Source organism: Chiloscyllium punctatum, chromosome 3, assembly GCF_047496795.1.
Source record: "Chiloscyllium punctatum isolate Juve2018m chromosome 3, sChiPun1.3, whole genome shotgun sequence".
In the NCBI taxonomy this organism is placed as follows: Eukaryota; Metazoa; Chordata; class Chondrichthyes; order Orectolobiformes; family Hemiscylliidae; genus Chiloscyllium; species Chiloscyllium punctatum.
Window position 1 is genome coordinate 95,345,259 of NC_092741.1, and position 20,315 is coordinate 95,365,573.

At 43.3% G+C, this 20,315-nt stretch overlaps 2 protein-coding genes across 10 annotated transcripts in view; one reads left to right on the forward strand and one right to left on the reverse strand.

Annotated features, from left to right (window-relative positions):
- The window catches only part of LOC140463030 (intron Large complex component GCFC2-like), a 59,938-nt gene extending 57,221 nt beyond the window's left edge, over positions 1 to 2,717 (reverse strand). Inside the window, exon 1 of the mRNA XM_072556640.1 lies at positions 2,359 to 2,717. Within this exon, the coding sequence (XP_072412741.1) occupies positions 2,359 to 2,644 (286 nt within the window). The 5' untranslated portion in view covers positions 2,645 to 2,717. The remainder of the gene's footprint in view (positions 1 to 2,358) is intronic.
- An 8,431-nt stretch (positions 2,718 to 11,148) lies between these two features.
- The window catches only part of itsn2b (intersectin 2b), a 202,361-nt gene continuing 193,194 nt past the window's right edge, over positions 11,149 to 20,315 (forward strand). For 3 of the 9 annotated variants that reach the window (XM_072556801.1, XM_072556809.1, XM_072556792.1), the window contains exon 1: positions 11,150 to 11,346. The gene's annotated coding sequence lies outside the window, so the exon portion shown is untranslated. Of the gene's footprint in view, positions 11,347 to 18,563; positions 18,628 to 20,315 lie in introns of all 9 variants that reach the window. The other 6 variants (XM_072556757.1, XM_072556772.1, XM_072556782.1 and 3 more) reach the window with 4 other exon arrangements.

A 20,315-nucleotide genomic window follows, 5' to 3' on the forward strand; every position in this document is an offset into this window, starting at 1 on the left:
TAAGGTGTTCGACAAGGTTCCCCATGGGAGACTGATTAGCAAGGTTAGATCTCATGGAATACAGGGAGAACTAGCCATTTGGATACAGAACTAGCTCAAAAGTAGAAGACAGAGGGTGGTGATGGAGGGTTGTTTTTCAGACTGGAGGCCTATGACCAGTGGAGTGCCACAAGGATTGGTGCTGGGTCCTCTACTTTTTGTCATTTACATAAATGATTTGGATGTGAACATAAGAGGTACAGTTAAGTAAGCTTGCAGATGACACCAAAATTGGAGGTGTAGTGAATAGCAAAGAGGGTTACCTCAGATTACAACAGGATCTTGATCAGATGGGCCAATGGGCTGAGAAGTGGCAGGTAGAGTTTAATTCAGATAAATGTGAGGTGCTGCATTTGGGAAAGCAAATATTAGCAGGACTTATACACTTAATGGGTAAGGTCCGAGGGAGTGTTGCTGGACAAAAGACCTTGGAGTGCAGGTTCATAGCTCCTTGAAAGTGGAGTCGCAGGTAGATAGGATAGTGAAGAATGCATTTGGTATGCTTTCTTTTATTGGTCAGAGTATTGAGTACAGTAGTTGGGAGGTCATGTTGCGGCTGTACAGCACTGTTGGAATATTGCGTGCAATTCTAGTCTCCTTCCTATCGCAAAGATGTTGTGAAACTTGAAAGGGTTCAGAAAAGATTTACAAGGATGTTACCAGGGTTGGAGGATTTGAGCTATAGGGAGAGGCTGAACAGGTTGGGGCTGTTTTCCCTGGATCGACCGAGGCTGAGGGGTGACCTTATAGAGGTTTACAAAATTATGAGGGGCATGGATAGCGTAAATAGGCAAAATCTTTTCCCTGGGGTGGGGGATTTCAGAACTAGAGGGCATAGGTTTAGGGCGAGAAGGGAAAGATTTAAAAGAGACCTAAGGGACAACTGTTTCACACATAGGGTGGTACAGATATGGAATGAGCTGCCAGAGGAAGTGGTGGAGGCTGGTACAATGGCAACATTTAAGAGGCATTTGGATGGGTATATGAATAGGAAGGGTTTGCAGGGATATGGGCCAGGTGCTGACAGGTGGGACTAGATTGGGTTGGGATATCTGGTCAGCATGGACGGGTTGGACCGAAGGGTCTGTTTCCGTGCTGTACATCTCTATGACTCTATGAATGGCAAGAAACTAAGAAGCTCAGAGGAACAGACAGATCTTAGGATGCCTGCCCACAGACGCATCAGTATGAAAGGACAGATTAAAGGGATTGTTAAGAAAATATTAGGTACACTTCTCTTTAACAGTTGTAGTATAGATAATATAAGTAAGGAGGTCATGTTGCACTGGTTCAGAACTTTGGTTAGGCCCCAGCTGGAGTAGAACATGCAGTCTTGGTCACACGAATATGATTGCACAGGAAGGGATGCAAAGGAAAACGTGCCTGGTATAGAGTATTTCAGCTAAAAAGAGAGGCTTGGGCTATTTGCTTTGCTACACAAAATTGAGTGGGGAACCTGGCAGAGGTGTATACGTTTATAAGGAGCATGGATAAAACAAATAGATAGTAAAAATCTCCTTAGGCAAAGGGTCAAGGAGGAATTGTTTTAAAGTAAAAGGAAGGAGATTTAGATTTTCTTCAGGAAAAATGTTTTCATCTAGAGAGTAGTGAGGGCTTGGCATGCACTGCTTGGGAGGGTAGTTGAGGTGAGAAAGCTCACAATCTTTCAAGAGTACTTACAGAGTCATAAAGATGTACAGCACGGAAACAGACCCTTTGGTCTAACATGTCCATGCCGACCAGATAATCTATACTAATATAGCTACATTCCTCTCGATCCTTCCTATTCATATAGCCATCTAAATCCCTTTGAAATAAAATAATCGTGCCAGCCTCCACCACTTCCTCTGGCAGCTCATTCTATACGTACCACTCTCTGCGTGAAAACGTTGCCCCTCAGGACCTTTTTAAATCTTTCCCTCTTGGATGAGCACTTGACATAACATAACTTACAAGGCTTTGCACTTCATATGGGAAAGTGAGAAGTGTAAGTGGTGCTTACAATATTTTAATGATGTGGAGGAGTCAATATTGGACTGGAGTGGGCAAAGCTACCTGACGAAGGTGCAGCGCTTCAAAAGCTAGTGCTTCCAAATAAACCTGTTGGACTATAACCTGGTTTTGTGTGATTTTAACTATATTTTGATGGTTCAGACTCGATGGGCCGAACGCCCTCTTCTGTACTACTGTATGATTCGTGATTGTAAAGGGACGTTGCACACCCCTGTCTGTGGCTCCAAGTTCTTGCTGCAATCATAGCTCAAAGTTTGACAGATCTGCAGACGCCTAACAGGTGGGCTAATGTGCAGCACGAGTTACCTTCTCTGTCGTACCCAAAGCTCAGCCGACTCCGGTCACAGATACGAGTTTGACCGGCACGTTTTGCAGCGCTCCATTCGACTCCAGCTTCCTCGCTGTCACTATTTGCTGAGGCTGAGGCTGAGCTGGGGCTGGCGGACTGGGCCCTGGCTGAGCCACAGGCTGGTAGAGCGGGTTTGACCACATCCCCGGTCCCGACTCCGGGCTGAACCTGCTCTTGATCCTCCTCGCCGCTGGACTCGCTCCTCCTGCGGCGGAAATTCCGCTTCGGATTCTTTCGGAACATTCTAAAGACAATCACAGACAGAACACGGCGGCCGCAACATTCCCGGAACGAGACGGAAGCGGAAAGGGAATCTTCCATTGTTGATTGGGGGGGAGGATGACAGCACTGATATACATTTATCGCAAACAGTACATTTTAAATGTCAATACTAACACAATATGTTATTAAATATTGTCTACACTAGATTATTATTATCCTTTTTCCTGTCAAAGAATAATCGACATACTTTTTAAAAGTCTTATCCAACGTCAACCCCCTGCTCATTGATTTAAATCAGAGATTCTAGGTTTCCTTGATGTTTGTAGCAAATACACTGGACGGAGTTACAATAAAACTCAGACTCGTCGATGCTGGCGATCGGAACAGAAAGCAAAAATTGCTGGAGAAATTCAGCAAGTGTGGCAGCATCTGTGGGAAGAAAACAGAATTAGTGTTTCAAGTCCGGTGACCCTTCATCAGACCGAACTGAGTTATTGCTTGGAGGGGAAATTAGGTTTTATAATTCCTGAGATAGCTTCTTCTTCTCCTGCAGAGTATATTCTCACAATGTTAATAGGACTAACTTTCTGTGATCATGATCAAGCTACTTGTTGTGGGAATGTGCCTTAGTCAGCTGTGAGGTTTTAAAAAAATGATTTTGGTACTCGGGTATTTTATGTGGCTTGACAATAAAAACATGCTGGATTAGTGGTGCTGGAAGAGCACAGCAGTTCAGGCAGCATCCAAGGAGCTGCGAAATCGACGTTTCGGGCAAAAGCCCTTCATCAGGAATAAAAACATGCTTGCCACATCAAGATAACAGCGACCTAATCTGACGAGCTAATTCATACCTTATCACAATTGTTTGCTAAACTTTCCATTAACTTGTAAACGCATGTTGTGCCAAAATATAATGCAACGCAAAGTCACCCCATGAATCTGTAAGCATTAATGCCAAAAAATAAGCTGATCCCGAATCTCCCAGCAGCATGTGAAAGAAGTAACACTCCATGCCCCACCATGCAGATGCCAACGCACCCACCCCCTACCCAGCTGCACCATGTCTCCTTCATTCATGCCAAGCCGATCTGCAAGCTGATCGAGGATGCTGTCTCTATGATTAGGTCGATCCCAAATCCCCAAACTGCAGAAAATACCCACTTCCCATGCAACAATCTCCCATGTCTCCCCCGCCCCCTCACCATGTCAAAGCCTGTTTGAATCGGAACCCCCGAACTCACTGAAGGTTGTGCTGAACATGTATGTGCCTTCTTTCTCCCAGGGCTGGTTCAGTCGGAGCAAATTACTGCTAATGCTGAAATTTGAACTGAAAACAAAAAAATGCTAGAGATCACAACGGATCAGGCAGCATCCATGGAGAAAAAAACAAGCTAACGTTTCTAGTTTCAGACTCGAGACTCAACTGAGCTTGCTTTCTCTCTATGGATGCTACCAATTTGGCGGAAGGCCAGGGTTAGAGACCCGACGCCCATCACATGAGCGAGCTCTCGCAAATTGCGCTCACATTAGCCAGAAGCTTGCCATCGGAAGTTTGACTGATTCCGGCCACTCGCGCTCAGATCGAACACCCGATTTGAACCTTTTCCCTACTTCCCATTCTTTCTCATTTGCGTTTGGCCGAGGGTGGAAAAAAACGCTTCAAACTGAAATCTTTCGGATTAACACGGAGAGGTAATAATTTTATTATATTTTCTTGGCAAATAATTTTTTTTTAAAAAATGTACAAAACTAAGGTTCAGGGGAGTATGCGCATCATGAGATGGCTTCCCCAAGGTTCTCTCTCATCTGCTTCATTGCTGATGGAGTCCAACGCATTATCCAAGATTAACGAAACTATCCAAATCAGAAAGACTGACCTGTCATGTACAGTCGATTAAATGAGTGCTGTTGGTCGCAATTCGATTAACTTTAAGAAACACAGATTTGCTGCTGGCAGTAAATTTTCGTCCAGAGGGCTGTGGGTATCTGGAATTCTCTGTTTGAAAGAGTGCTAAAAACTGAACCCCTCACAATATTTAAGAACTATTTAGATGAACCCCACTTAAAACACCATAGCAGACAAGGCAAAGTGCTGTAACATGGGATTGGAACATATGATAGGAGAAAGTGAGGACGGCAGATGCTGGAGATCAGAGCTGAAAATGTGTTGCTGGAAAAGCGCAGCAGGTCAGGCAGCATCCAAGGAGCAGGAGAATCGACGTTTTGGGCATGACCCCTTCTTCAGTATTGAGGAAAATGTGCCAAGCAGGCAGGGATAAAAGGTAAGGAGGAGGGACTTGGGGGAGGGGCGTTGGAAATGCGATAGGTGGAAGGAGGTTAAGGTGAGGGTGATAGGCCGAGGTCAGGAAGAAGATTACAGGTTAGGAAGGTGGTGCTGAGTTCGAGGGTTGGGACTGAGACAAGGTGGGGGGAGGGGAAATGAGGAAACTGGAAAAGTCTGAGTTCATCCCTTGTGGTTGGAGTGTTTCTCGGCGGAAGATGAGGCGCTCTTCCTCCAGCCGTCGTGTTGCTATGGTCTGGCGATGGAGGAGTCCAAGGACCTGCATGTCCTTGGTGGAGTGGAAGGGGGAGTTGAAGTATTGAGCCACGGGGTGGTTGGGTTGGTTGGTCCGGGTGTCCCAGAGGTGTTCTCTGAAACATTCCGCAAGTAGGTGGCCTGTCTCCCCAATATAGAGGAGGCCACATAGAGTGTAACGGATGCAGTAAATGTTGTGTGTCCCTTGGGGCCTTGGAGGGAATAAGGGGGGAGGTGTGGGCACAGTCCCTGTAACACCTCCATCCCCCATCATGAAGGACTCAAAGCCCTCCGCTTCTTCCTTTCCCGCCGCACCAACCAGTACCCTTCCACTGACACCCTCCTTTGACTGATTGAACTGGTCCTCGCTCTGAACAACTTCTCTTTCCAATCCTCCCACTTCCTTCAAACCAAAGGAGTAGCCATGGGCACCCGCATGGGCCCCAGCTATGCCTGCCTCTTCGTAGGATATGTGGAACAGTCCATCTTCCGCAGCTACACTGGCACCACCCCCCACCTTTTTTTCCGCTACATCGATGACTGTATCGGCGCTGCCTCGTGCTCCCACGAGGAGGTTGAACAGTTCATCCACTTTACCAACACCTTCCACCCCGACCTCAAATTCACCTGGGCCATCTCAGATTCCTCCCTCCCCTTCCTAGACCTCTCCATTTCTATCTCAGGCGACTGAATCAACACTGACATTTACCATAAACCGACCGACTCCCACAGCTACCTAGACTACACCTCCTCCCACCTTGCCCCCTGTAAAAACGCCATCCCATATTCCCAATTCCTTTGTCTCTGCCGCATCTGCGCCCAGGAGGACCAGTTCCAATACCGTACAACCCAAATGGCCTCCTTCTTCAAAGACCGCAATTCCCCCCCAGACTAATCGGCGATGCCCTCCACCGCATCTCCTCCACTTCCCGCTCCTCCACCCTGGAGCCCCGCCCCTCCAATCGTCACCAGGACAGAACCCCACTGGTCCTCACCTACCACTCCACCAACCTCCATATACATCGTATCATCCGTCGTCATTTCCGCCACCTCCAAACAGACCCCACCACCAGGGATATATTTCCCTCCCCTCCCCTATCAGCGTTCCGAAAAGACCACTCCCTCTGTGACTGCCTCGTCAGGTCCACACTCCCCACCAACCCAACCTCCACTCCCGGCACCTTCCCCTGCAACCGCAAGAAATGCAAAACTTGCGCCCACACCTCCCCCTTACTTCCCTCCAAGGCCCCAAGGGATCCTTCCGTATCCGCCACAAAATCACCTGCACCTCCACACACATCATTTACTGCATCCGCTGCACCCGAAGTGGCCTCCTCTATGTTGGGAAGACAGGCCGCCTACTTGCGGAACGTTTCAGAGAACACCTCTGGGACACCAGGACCAACCAACCCAACCACCCCATGGCTCAACATTTCAACTCCCCTTCCCACTCCACCAAGGACATGCAGGTCCTTGGACTCCTCCATCGCCAGACCATAGCAACACGATGGCTGGAGGAAGAGCGCCTCATCTTCTGCCTAGGAACCCTCCAACCACAAGGGATGAACTCAGACTTTTCCAGTTTCCTCATTTCCCCTCCCCCCACCTTGTCTCAGTCCCAACCCTCGAACTGAGCACCACCTTCCTAACCTGCAATCTTCTTCCTGACCTCTGCGCCCCCACCCCCACTCCGGCCTATCACCCTCACCTTAACCTCCTTCCACCTATCGCATTTCCAACACCCCTCCCCCAAGTCCCTCCTCCCTACCTTTTATCTTAGCCTGCTTGGCACACTTTCCTCATTCCTCATTCCTGAAGAAGGGCTCATGCCTGAAATGTCAATTCTCCTGCTCCTTGGATGCTGGGCTTTTCCAGCAACACATTTTCAGCTTGGAATATATGGTATTTGATAGCCAGCTCCTTCACAATGGGCCGAACGGCCACTTTCTAAGCTGTAAAGATTCTATGATAAATATTTATAGAGTCATAGGGATGTACAGCATGGAAACAGACCCTTCGGTCCAACCCGTCCATGCCAACCAGATATCCCAACTCAATCCTGCCAGCACCCGGCCCATATCTGTCCAAACCCTTCCTATTCATATATTCATCTAGATGCCTTTTAAATATTGCAATTGTACCAGCGTCCACCACTTTCTCTGGCAGCCAGTTCCACACATGCACCACCCTCTGTGTGAAAAGATTACCCCTTGGGTCTCTTTTATATCTTTCCCCTCTCACCTTCTAGTTCTGGATTCCACCATCCCAGGGGAAAGACCTTGTCTGTTTACCCTATCCATGCCCCTCATGATTTTATAAACCTCTATAATGTCACCCCTTAGCCTCCAACACTCCAGAGAAAACAGCCCTAGCCTAGTCAACCCCCCCCCCCCCCCACATAGCTCAAATCCACCAACCCTTGTAAATCTTTTTCTGAAAGCTTTCAAGTTTCACAACATCCTTACGATAGGAAGGAGACCAGAATTGCATGCAATATCCAATGTCATGTATAGCCTCAACATGACCTCCCAACTCCTGTACTCAATACTCTGACCAATAAAAGAAAGCATACCCCACAACTTCTTCACTATCCTAATTACTACTTACAACTTACTTACAAGAAGCTTTAAACCTGCACTCCAAAATCTCTTTGTTCAGCAATGCTCCCTAGGCCTTACCATTAAGTCTATAAGTCTTGCTAAGATTTGCTTTCCCAAAATACAGCACCTCAAATTTATCTAAATTAAACTCCATCTGCCACTCCTCAGCCCATTGGTCCATTTGGTCAAGATCCCATTGTAATCCAAGGTAACCTTCTTCACTGTCCACCACACCTCCAATTATGGTGTCTTCTGCAAACTTACTAACTAAACCTCTTACGCTGACATCCAAATCATTTACATAAATGGTGTGGACCCAGCACCAATCCTGAACTAGGGATAGAAAGGCAACTTATTATCTAAATAGAGAGAAACCTCAGAGTGCTTTGTTGCAGAGGTATTTGAGTGCCCTTGTATTTGAATTGCAGAAAACAGTGTGCAGGTACAGCCGGTAATAAGGAAGGCAAATAGAATCTTGGCATTTATTGCTAAAGGAAAATAGTATAATAATAGACAAGTGTTGCTGAATTACTCAACAGTAGTCACACTGCACCTGAAGTTTTGTGTACAATTTTGGTCTTCTTTCTTGAGGAGAGATGTTGTTATATAGGAGGCAGTTGGAAAGACATTCACTGAATTGATGCCTCCCTCGAGGATTTTAGAAAGAGAGATTGAACAGTTTAGGGCTAAACTATCTAGAGTTTAGAAGAATGACAGGACATCTAATTCAGATATATAAGATGCTAAAGGGGATTTACAAAATAGACACTAAAAGGATGTTTCCTCATATGACTTAGAATGAGAGGTCATAATTTTAGGATAACGAGTAACAGATTTAATACAGAAATGAGAAGAAAATTACTTTTCTCAAATGGTCATGAATCTGTGGAATTCATGATCCCAGATTTCAATTAATGCTGTGACATTTAGTAAATCTAAGGGAGATGTAGACAATTTTTAATTTAGTAATGGGTTGAAGTCTTTTGGAGACCAAGCAGGAAAATAGAGTGGAGGTTAAAATAAGATCAGCCATGATCATATCAAATAGCAGAACAGGCTGGAGGGACTGAATTGTCGACTCCTGCTCCTAGTCCTTATGCTCCTATGTACTGGCAACATCAACCTGAACCATGTGATGTGAATTGCACCATGCTGCTTAAATACGTAGCAGTCATGTTGAACTTCCATGTTAAACATTAGAGTTGCTGACTGCTTCATGCATTTTATCTCGCTTGGGATTATTAAATCATGTTTAAGGTGAAAGTGGATACTACAGATGCTGGAGATTAGAGTCAAGATTACAGTGGTGTTGGAAAAGCACAGCAGATCAGGCAGCATCCGAGGAGCAGGAAAATCAACATTTCAGCAAAAGCCCTTCATCATCCTGAAACGTTATCTTTCCTCTCCTCAAATGTCACCTGACCTACTGTGCTTTTCCAGCACCACCCTAATCTTAAATCATGTTTAAGCTTTTCCGAGTGGGCTGTAAAATAAGCATTGACTGGAGTTTACAGTGTACAAGTGAACTGTGATATTGCTCAGTATCAATGCATCTTTGCATGGTTTGAACTGTTAATTTGGGAAATAGGTCAGTTTTTTCTAAATTCCCCATGGTTGGTTTCATTGTGTTGTATTATTAGTGAATCCCCACTTTTCCCATGAGAATGGATTGTCCTTTTCAGGTGGGGAGAGGGAGAGTACATCATTCCTTTGTAATAAGCTTGATTTTAGGCATCTATTTCTACATGTATAATGAGAAGGCCAGAAGAGGTTAGCTGACATAAGTAATAAGTTGCATGAAATTACTGCTGCAAAGTGTATTAATGTTGGAGTCTTGCCAGATGCATAGATGCACCTGACCTAATAATGTCTGTGCTGCTATTCTGTTTTGCTTTGCTTCTGACACTCCGCTCCTTGAACTTCTATAATTTTTCACACTGTCTTTATTATGTTGCTACTGGCTGGTGCCCTCCCTTTCTCAGTGCTGCCTTCTCCTGGTGTGTCTTAATCTCGATACATGCTGCCTTAGTCTCTGTACTTTTTTATCCTTTTTCAAAACATGTTTACTCAATGCTAACACAGTTTGTGACAAAATGTATTTTTCATTGATACACAGTTCTTTCTTTGACTTGCTAATTCTCAATTTGTACGCTTCTTTACCTGACACTCTCAAATTTTATTCAGCATTATTCTCTAGCTGTGAATTGATCTTGAAATTTAAAGTCATAGAGATGTACAACATGGAAACATATCCTTCAGTTCAATTCGTCCATGCTGACCAGATACACTCAACTAATCTAGTCCCATTTGCCAGCTTTTGGCCCATATCTCTCCAAACCCTTCCCATTCATGTAACCATCCGGGTGCCTTTTAAATGTTGTAATTGTACGAGCCTTTGTCACTTCCTCTGATAGCTCATTCTATACACGCACCATCCTCTGTGTGATAAAGTTCCCGCTTAGGTCCCTTTTAAATCTTTCCCCTCTCACCTTCAACCTATACCCTCTAGTTTTGCACTCCCCTCCCCTAGGAAAAAGACATTGTCTATTTACCCTATCCACGCCCCTCATCATTTTATAAATCTTTATAAGGTCACTCCTCAACCTCAGACATTTCAGCAAAAAAAAAAGCCCCAGCCTATTCAACCTCTTCCTACAGCTCAAACCCTCCAGTCCTAGCAACATTCTTGTAAATCATTTCTGTATCCTCTCAAGTTCAACAACATTCCCTTCCTATATTTTAGTGTTTTAGATGAGATTACAGAGATAAGGAGTGAGGTCATGGATGGATTTCAAAACAGGATGCAAATTTTAAAATTACACTTTTGCAGAACTGGGGATCATTGTAGGCTGGCCAGCAACTGCATTTTTCTTAACTAAAAGCTCTGCAAGTCACGATAGAGGCATTAACTTTTTGGATAACTTCAAGAGTATGAATTGTAGATGGGAAGACAATGATTTAATTGTATTGTTGCTTGACTGTCAATTCTGAGACCCAGGTAAATATTCTGGGGACCTAGGTTTGTATCCCGCCATGGCAGATGGCGGAATTCAATAACAATCTAGAATTAAGAGTCTAATGATGACCACAAATCCATTTTCGATTGTTGGAAAAATAGCTCATCTGATTCACTATTGTCCTTGAGAGAAGGAAGCCATCATGTGAGGCTAGTCCCAGAGCAATGTGGTTGACTCTCAACTGTCCTCTGGGCAATTAGGGATGGACAATGAATGTTGGCATAGCCAGCAGTGCCCACATCTTGTTAATGAATTAAAACAGAAGAGCATGATACACCAGCCAGGAGTGTTGAAAGTCATCTTGTTTCGAGGTTTCTCTCTATCTCCACCCTCCAGTTTCTCTGTATCTCCTCCCCCCCAGTTCTCTCTCTCTCTCTCTCTCTCGTTATCTCCTCCTCCAGTCTCTCTCTCTCTCTCCAACATCTGTTTATCTCTATCTCCTCCCCCTGTTTCGGTGCTGAGTTCTCTTCCTGTCTCGCTGGTTGTCAGCGCCATGTTATTGTTCTGACTGCGGATCAGCAACAAGTCTCCGGGGAGCGGGGAGGCCGGACGGCAGCCTGCGGGGAAGAGGTGAGTGAGACCGGGCCAGAGTTCGCACCGGGGCCGGAGGGGAGCCCAGAGCAGGGTAGAGCCCGGGGCCGGAGGGGGGAGAGCCCGCGGCAGGGCCGGGGTCGGAAGCCGCCGCCGCCTGCCCGGACACCCCGGGCCTCGGTACCTCGGGGCAGAGCAGATTGTCAACGTCCGGCAGGTGAGAGTGTCCGTCCTCGGCCCAAGTAAATCACTTAGTCTGGTGGATTCTGGCGTTGGATTATATCTGGGACAGGGATTAATAGGCAAGGACTGGAGCTTGGTTTGTATACAAACAAGAAGTGATTGCTAATTAGGTTGTGTAAGAATAAATTTGGGTTTATAATTTCGACTTGTTTCTGTTTTGACATTCTCACACTGGCAGCTTGGTTACTTGGCAGAGGTTTAACTGCAGGATCGGGGGTGAGGCTGGTCATTTACCCAGGCTGGCCAATGTCACTGTATCTTAAACTGGTGAATTGCCTTATATTACCAGATTAGTGAAAACTTAGTACCATGTTGAAATGTTACAGTCAGCATCATAAATATTTCAAATTTTAATATTTGAATTGATTTTTAGAAAATATGAGCATTCATGAGCAGTATTGTCACGGAAATGTAGACTGGTAGGTTTCGTGATCAGGGATCTTATTTCCTTGAACAGGACAATTTAATTATGATCCCTGGGTTCAAGTCCCACGTGGTCCAGAAGTGTATAATAACACCTCTGAAAAGGTTGATTAAAAATATCTACATCTGTGGCCGTAAGGAGTCTTGTGGCATTTGATAGTGTCCTCACCTCTGGGACAGAAGGTTCAAGTCCTGCCTGCCCTGGAGATTTGTCACAACATATCTGAATAGGTTGATTAAAAATAACTACACCTGTGTCCCAAAGATGGGAACAGGCTTGTCTACGATGTTTCATTTCTCCATCCCTCCATCCATCAATCTGCAAGGTTGACACACAGTCTGGGGTCACTCGTTTTGTAGGCTCACATATGATGGAATGACTTGCTGGATGGTTCCACCACATGTGGTGAAACTGTCAGTTTTGCCATGTTAGAAAAGCAATGGAGAAAAGTTCTGACATTTGAAGTCAAGTATCTCAGCTTCAACAATATAGATTGAAAAGTACCTTTTGTTGCTAAATACCCATTTGTCATGGTTTATGGTGCAGGAATTTAGGATCCAGGATAGAGAATTCTTAAGAAACTTGGGAGTAACAGATTATATATGTCATATTTTTAAAAAAACTAAATAACCAAGTGAACTGTAAAATTTCTCCTCCTGCTATATTGCGTGGATTTACCCAAGTGAAAACGTGTAAACGTGTCAAATGCTAAAAAAAAATTGCTGAGCCTTTAGTTCTGTTTTAAAGTAGCTTACAGTAAGGCTGGCAGCTGTAGTTTTTCTGTGAACAATCAGGTTGTGGAATCAGTTTTGTGATGTAGACAATACTGTACCTGCCCAGTGGAGGGAGTCTTATGACATCATGAATTGAAATTTCATGTTCAATGGCTTAACGACCTGTTTAAATCCTGAATCTGGGTGACTTTTTAAATCTGATACTTCCCTATGAACTATAATGACCTGAGAGAATGATCACCATAGTTCATAAATTATATGAAGTTAGTTGTGACGGTGTAGAATTGACTCAATCTACGCAACTGTCGTGACAGTAGGTTAGTTGGAGCTGTCTATGGCTGTGGAATCGTTGTGGGAGGGATGGGGTTGGAATCCTGGTAAATTTTCAAGCATTGCTGATGTGGATATTTGGAGAGTTGTTAAAATACAAATTAATTGAGTCTTGAATGAAGCTTATAATGTACTAATCAAATTGGGCCTTCAGATATATGAAACCGTAAGTCTCAAGTTGAACTTGTTTTCTGAATATCATCTAAAAACTGCAAATTGACATTTTAACGTGACTTCAAAGGTATTATTTTTTTCAATGATAAAAACAGCACATAGCGTAATTGCAATATAAATTCATGTGGATAATGATTGATGTTTGCAATGCTCAGTGATGCGAACAGAATGGATTTAATTCCTGCACCAGCTGAGATTACCATGAATGATTTTGCTCTTGACTTCTCCCCCTGCCTGAGGCATGATGGCCCTTGGGTTAAACCACCACCAGTCATTTCCCTTTATTGCAATAATAATCCTATGATCTGGTGAAACTATGGTAACTTTGTTTGCTTGACTTAGATTTTGGCAGGAATATGGGAATGTGTACATTAAAAGTGTTAACTGCTAAATCTTCCACAATCTTCCTTTGGTCAAGTAGGGTCAATCAAGAGTACTTAACTATGTATACTGTTTGACTGTTCAATATATGACTTAACAGTTTGTCAGTGTCTTGAAATTGTAGAGGGTAGGAAAAGAATATTCAGTGATTTAACTTGAGATAATCTGTGTAAGTTCTTGAAGATATGGTTGGTTTTAATTTATGAATGTTGCTCTTTGCAGATTCAATTTTACTGTCATAATAATAAGCTCATGGCACTGGCTTATTTATGCATAATATTCACTTGTTTTATTCATGTTTCCTTTCTAGCTCTCGATTCAATCATTCTTTCACCTCCTAAATTTCCTATACCGGATTTTGCATTGAACCCTATTTTGATTTAATCCCTTCCCAGCCTTAGTGCTAAATTCTCAGTTGTTCAATTGATTGATTAATGAGTTACTGGATTGGTGGTGTTGGAAGAGCACAGCAGTTCAGACAGCATCCAAGTAGCTTCGAAATCGACGTTTCGGGCAAAAGCCCTTCATCAGGAATAGAGGCAGTGAGCCTGAAGCGTGGAGAGATAAGCCAGAGGAGGGTGGGGGTGGGGAGAAAGTAGCATAGAGTACAATGGGTGAGTGGGGGAGGGGGATGAAGGTGATAGGTCAAGGAGGAGAAGGTGGAGTGGATAGGTGGAAAAGAAGATAGGCAAGTAGGACAAGTCCTGACAAGTTATGGGGACAGTTACTGAACTGGAAGTTTAGAACTAGGGTGAGGTGGGGGAAGGGGAAATGAGGAAACTGTTGAAGTCCACATTGATGCCCTGGGGTTGAAGTGTTCCGAGGCGGAAGATGAAGGCGTTCTTCCTCCAGGCGTCTGGTGGTGAGGGAGCGGCGGTGAAGGAGGCCCAGGACCTCCATGTCCTCGGCAGAGTGGGAGAGGGAGTTGAAATGTTGGGCCACGGGGTGGTGTAGTTGATTGGTGCGGTTGTCCCGGAGATGTTCCTTAAAGCGCTCTGCTAGGAGGCGCCCAGTCTCCCCAATGTAGAGGAGACCGCATCGGGAGCAACGGATACAATAAATGATATTAGTGGATGTGCAAGTAAAACTTTGATGGATGTGGAAGGCTCCTTTAGGGCCTTGGATAGAGGTGAGGGAGAAGGTGTGGGCGCAGGTTTTACAGTTCCTGCGGTGGCAGGGGAAAGTGCCAGGATTGGAGGGTGGGTTGTTTGGGGGCGTGGACCTGACCAGGTAGTCACGGAGGGAACGGTCTTTGCGGACGGCGGAAAGGGGTGGGGAGGGAAATATATCCCTGGTAGTGGGGTCTGTTTGGAGGTGGCGGAAATGTCGGTGGATGATTTGGTTTATGCGAAGGTTGGTAGAGTGGAAGGTGAGCACCAGGGGCGTTCTGTCCTTGTTACGGTTGGAGGGGTGGAGTCTGAGGGCAGAGGTGCGGGATGTGGACGAGATGTGTTGGAGGGCATCTTTAACCACGTGGGAAGGGAAATTGCGGTCTCTAAAGAAGGAGGCCATCTGGTGTGTTCTGTGGTGGAACTGGTCCTCCTGGGAGCAGATCCGGCGGATGCGGAGGAATTGGGAATACGGGATGGCATTTTTCCAAGAGGTAGGGTGGGAAGAGGTGTAATCAAGGTAGCTGTGGGAGTCGGTGGGTTTGTAAAAAATGTCAGTGTCAAGTCGGTCGTCATTAATGGAGATGGAGAGGTCCAGGAAGGGGAGGGAGGTGTCAGAGATGGTCCAGGTAAATTTAAAGTCAGGGTGGAATGTGTTGTGAAGTTGATGAATTGCTCAACCTCCTCGCGGGAGCATGAGGTAGCTTCCTGCGCCTGGGCCTCCTTCACTGCCGCTCCCTCACCACCAGACGCCTGGAGGAAGAACGCCTCATCTTCCGCCTCGGAACACTTCAACCCCAGGGCATCAATGTGGACTTCAACAGTTTCCTCATTTCCCCTTCCCCCACCTCACCCTAGTTCTAAACTCCCAGCTCAATAACTGTCACCATGACTTGTCCTACCTGCCTATCTCCTTTTCCACCTATCCATTCCACCCTCTCCTCCTTGACCTATCACCTTCATCCCCTCCCCCACTCACCCATTATACTCTATGTTACTTTCTCCCCACCCCCACCCTCCTGTAGCTTATCTCTCCACGCTTCAGGCTCACTGCCTTTATTCCTGATGAAGGGCTTTTGCCCGCAACGTCGATTTCGAAGCTACTTGGATGCTGCCTGAACTGCTGTGCTCTTCCAGCACCACTAATCCAGAATCTGGTTTCCAGCATCTGCAGTCATTGTTTTTACCTGATTTAATGAGTTAACCCATCTGCTTGTCCTGTTTGCTTAGAACCTAGGTGGTCTGCTTGCTTCACCTTGCTACTATCATCTTACACTTTCAATAACTTACCATGCAAAAAGAAAGTTTGAAGTCGTTGGGTGCTCAGCTACCAGAAAAGTTGTTTCATTGTAAATATTAGCACGTCTATGACCAAAGGGTTTGCATAATTGTCATTACAAGAGTTATTTTTGGAAAGATGTGTTTTGATATTCATGAGAATTTGTTTACTACATCTATTCTGTGCCTTTCACTGTTTATTCCATTGTCATTTTTACAACTTTTCAAAGAAGTTAATGTTCCAGATTAGTATGTTCGGTGTCACAAGCATGTTTGCCTTGATTATATATGGCAATATGTTTTGCACTAAACGCATATATGTTGTGTGTCAGATTCCATACTTTATTACAGGCAATACACCCTTAAGAGAAACAAAGTAAGCTGCTCACCTGAAAGTTCGTTCATGTTCATCAGGTTGACTTTGTTGGTTTCTAAGTAGATGAAATATTTTCAATTTGCAAATCGAGAGCCGTGTCTATAAAAAAAATCAAACATTGGAGTGTGAAAAATGACTTGGGTTACCAATGAGTATCGCCACAGGAGATCTGTTATTAAATATGTATGCTTAGAGAAACTTGTATCACAGCTCAGATGTCACACATGCAAATTTCTGTTCTCCATTTTAGAAATTATAAAAGAAAAAAAGTAATCATTTCTTGCTGATTTCGAGGAACTGTTACCTGCAAAAGAGAATACTGCAATTGAATTCAGATATGTTACAGTGTATTACCCTCTAATTGATGGATGTGTTTATTTAAGACAGTATGAACTTGTTGCCCATAGGGGAAACTGGTGATATGCACATCTATCCTGTAACAGCATAACAATAGGCTTGTGTTGTGTAATGCTTCTGCGCCTTGACAAAGAACATTAACAAAAAGCTGTCTAGGTCACTTTCTTCCCAACCCACACCATACCTTCAGGACTACTTCTGTGTACATAAAGCAGTTATTAAGCACCTCTGAGGTACAATTGCCATGAACAATTGATTTATGTTGTGAGGGAGAGAATAATCAAAATTGGAAAGTGAAGACAGCCTATAGTCCAATTGGCGTAGTCTAAAACTAATGGCAGCAGTCAAACCTTTGTCAATGATTTGCAGTTTTATTGCAAAATCATTAGTTACACTTTTGTCTAATACCACAGAGTAAATGAATAATTTTAAACTTTTAAGTGTGTGGAAATTAATCATGAGTGGCAATCTTATTCTTGACTTGCTGCACCCATTTGTAGCAGTTTTGTATTTATTGCAATAATGAAGAAATTCATGCCATGGGTGATTTTTGTACAACTGCTACTAAGAACAGTGTATTTTTGTAGTAAGGAGATGCTCTTAAATGATCTCTCTTGTATTTGATGTAACTACATTGGAATTTGCAACAAATTCCTGTGACTTTGAATGCAGAAATTAGTTAGGAGCTTACTCTTTCATATGGCTGCAAATTATGTGTCTTGATGCTTTACTTGTGTGGTGTGAATATGAGGAATATGCTCACATGTGTTTGCACAGGTGCATGTCATCTTTAAACAATAAAGTTTATCAGCTCTTAGACTGGTGAATGATTTGATAGATCTTCATGTCATCTATGAATAGTAGTCAATGTAATGGACTCTAAACAAACTGACCTGATAGAAAAGTTGCTTTACAGTAACATTGCAAAAGTTCAAGTTTTAATCCATCAGATACAATAGTTGCTCATCAGTTATGTGCCTAACTGCAGCAATGGAATATTGGTATGGCAACTATGGCTCTTGTTTTCTCAGCATGCAGTCACATTGATATGTACACAGTGGTTGTGATCTGGAGCAAGTGGCGCATTAATAGTGGTGTAGTTAGTGAGAGATCACGGAAAAAGCATAGGTATTTTGTTTTCTGAAAACATATTATAGAACTGCCAGAGTGTGGAAACAGGCCATTCAGCCCAACAAGTCCACACCAACCATCCGAAGAGCATCTTACCCAGAACGATCCCCCTACCCTATCCCTGTAATCCTGCAGTTCCCATGGCAATTGCAGATAACCTACACACCCCTTAACATTGGACAATTTAGCATGGCCAATCCAACCCAACTTGCTCATCTTTGGACTGTGGGAAGAAATCAGAGTATCTGCTGGAAACCCATAGACACAGGGAGAATGTGCAAACTTCACACAGACAGTTCTGAGGTTAGAACACCAGAGGACAGTCACCTCTGGTCCCTGGCGCTGTGAGGCAACAATGCTAACTATTGAGCCACCATGCTGCCCTAGGTGTTTATAAAAGTATATTTTGTTGAGCTTCCTAGGTTTCAAATGCATGAAGCAGTAGAATATATTCTCCCAAGAAATGAGAGCTTCACTAATTTTAAAGTATTGATGACAGGGAGAAGCAAAGTGCAGTAGGTGTTAGACTTTTTTTCTGTTTTATATCTATTATGTATGGTTTGCCATGATTGTGTACATTATTTCAGGCCACACGTGTTCAAAATAGAGTTCTTGTGAACAGATCCTGTCATTTGCTGTATCAGATTTATGTGCTTTGCTTTTTAATATTGTTTTCTGAGTTTTGTACATATTTGTAATAAAACATTTTTTCTGTATAGACATCTTTTACAGTTGGACAGGAATTACTGGGAGTATGTACAGCAAAGCTTGAAAAGCACTAAGGTGGGCAGTATACATTGTATTTGTCTACTGATATGTTTCTGAATAAAAGCAGGGCACCTGAGACAAATGGATAAGTTTGAACAAAAATTGCATTTTTCTTTTTGCGTTTGTTCAGTTTGATCTCTTTCTTGTTTTTGTTATGGTTTATTGTTTCTCTTGGTTTAATTTTTCTAATCTGAAAATAAGAGCCACAGTATTGTACATATAGTATTGTTGGCAGATTGAATTGCTACCAAGTGCTCCAATGCTGACTGTACAAGACTGGTGCAATGTGGTGAGCATTTTTAAAAAAATGAAAAGCAGAAGCGCAATTCTCTAATTATGTTTCAATTTTGTTTTGTTTCTATGCTTCAGGAAAACCCATCTTCTTTCATTTTTAAAAATTATGAAACTTTTGGTTAAAAGTGAAGCCATGTTTCATCTTCACTGAGAAACAGCAAACAGCTGGAGTGTAAATGCAGATTTACCAAAGCTTCATGTTGATTTTTTCGTAGAATTTCTAAGAACAACAGTGCTGTATCCAGGCAGCAACTTGGTTATAATGTTTACACTTGCGTCCCCTTCCCAACCAGATTTCCCCATACCTGACAGAAGAATAGAAGCATTGTTTCGATTAAATAGTGGTCTTCCTTCTATTGTACTGATGCAAGTAGACTAGAAACATTCCAGGTTTGATGCTGGGATTGTGCAGCAATACTCGTTTTTATTTAGAATAATTTTTAGGTGGAGTTCCAACAAATGCCATTCCGCATCTCAGGTTTTTCCTTCTTTGGGTAAGAAAGGGAAAACTCTGAAATTTCCTAGTTTGATACCGAGTCAGCCCAAGAGTGAATGGGTGCAGTGTGAAGAGGATTCAACTCATCTGGGGTGATCCTTGCTGTTGAACAGTTTGCAGACCCACATGACCAAAGGACAGGATTCACAAAATAAGTAGTGCATTGGTAAATCCAGAAAATGGAGAGGAGTGAAAATAGTTTCAGAAGACAAGTAAAACAAGTCTGCCATTTTGAATTAGCCCTACCATCATAACTAGATTGTTCTCTCTCTCTTTCTAAAATAGTAAATAGCTATTGGGTATTAGTCTTCACAATAGAGTTTGAGAATAAAATAAAAATACATGCAAACTTATAAATAAATCACATGGAAGAACTAAAAGTTAACTTGATCTAATTGAAAATGTGTTAATGAAGAAATTAGTCTGAATAAGAACAAGGTGATGGCAAAATTAACCATTAATGTTGTTAAAGAAAGACAAATATTTAACTGCTTAGATTCTGTGGTCAGCAGTGAAGAAATGTACCTTGTATTCACTTGGCTGACAGCAGCACAAAAAAATTAGACTGACTTTGAAGTGGAGAATTTCAGTTAGTACGTTTTGTTCCAATGCAACACTTTGCATTGTCTGTCTGTCTGTGGACATGGCAAGAAACAGCGAGCTCTTTAGACAGACAGATTACATGCGTTTACATAGGTGTATAGAGTCCAAACCAAAAAGTATAAAACTGGAAATACATATTCAAGTCATCGAGAGGAAGTTAAATAAAGGTTGGAAAAGAGGTGGGGGACAGGACATTTGGAAGAAGTAAAAAAAAAATTCAGTCCTAATATTCTTCTGAAAGACTAATACTCCACACTTGTAAAGTTATTTATTGTCAGAGTCAAAGAGGTTGTTTAACTCTACTTGTATT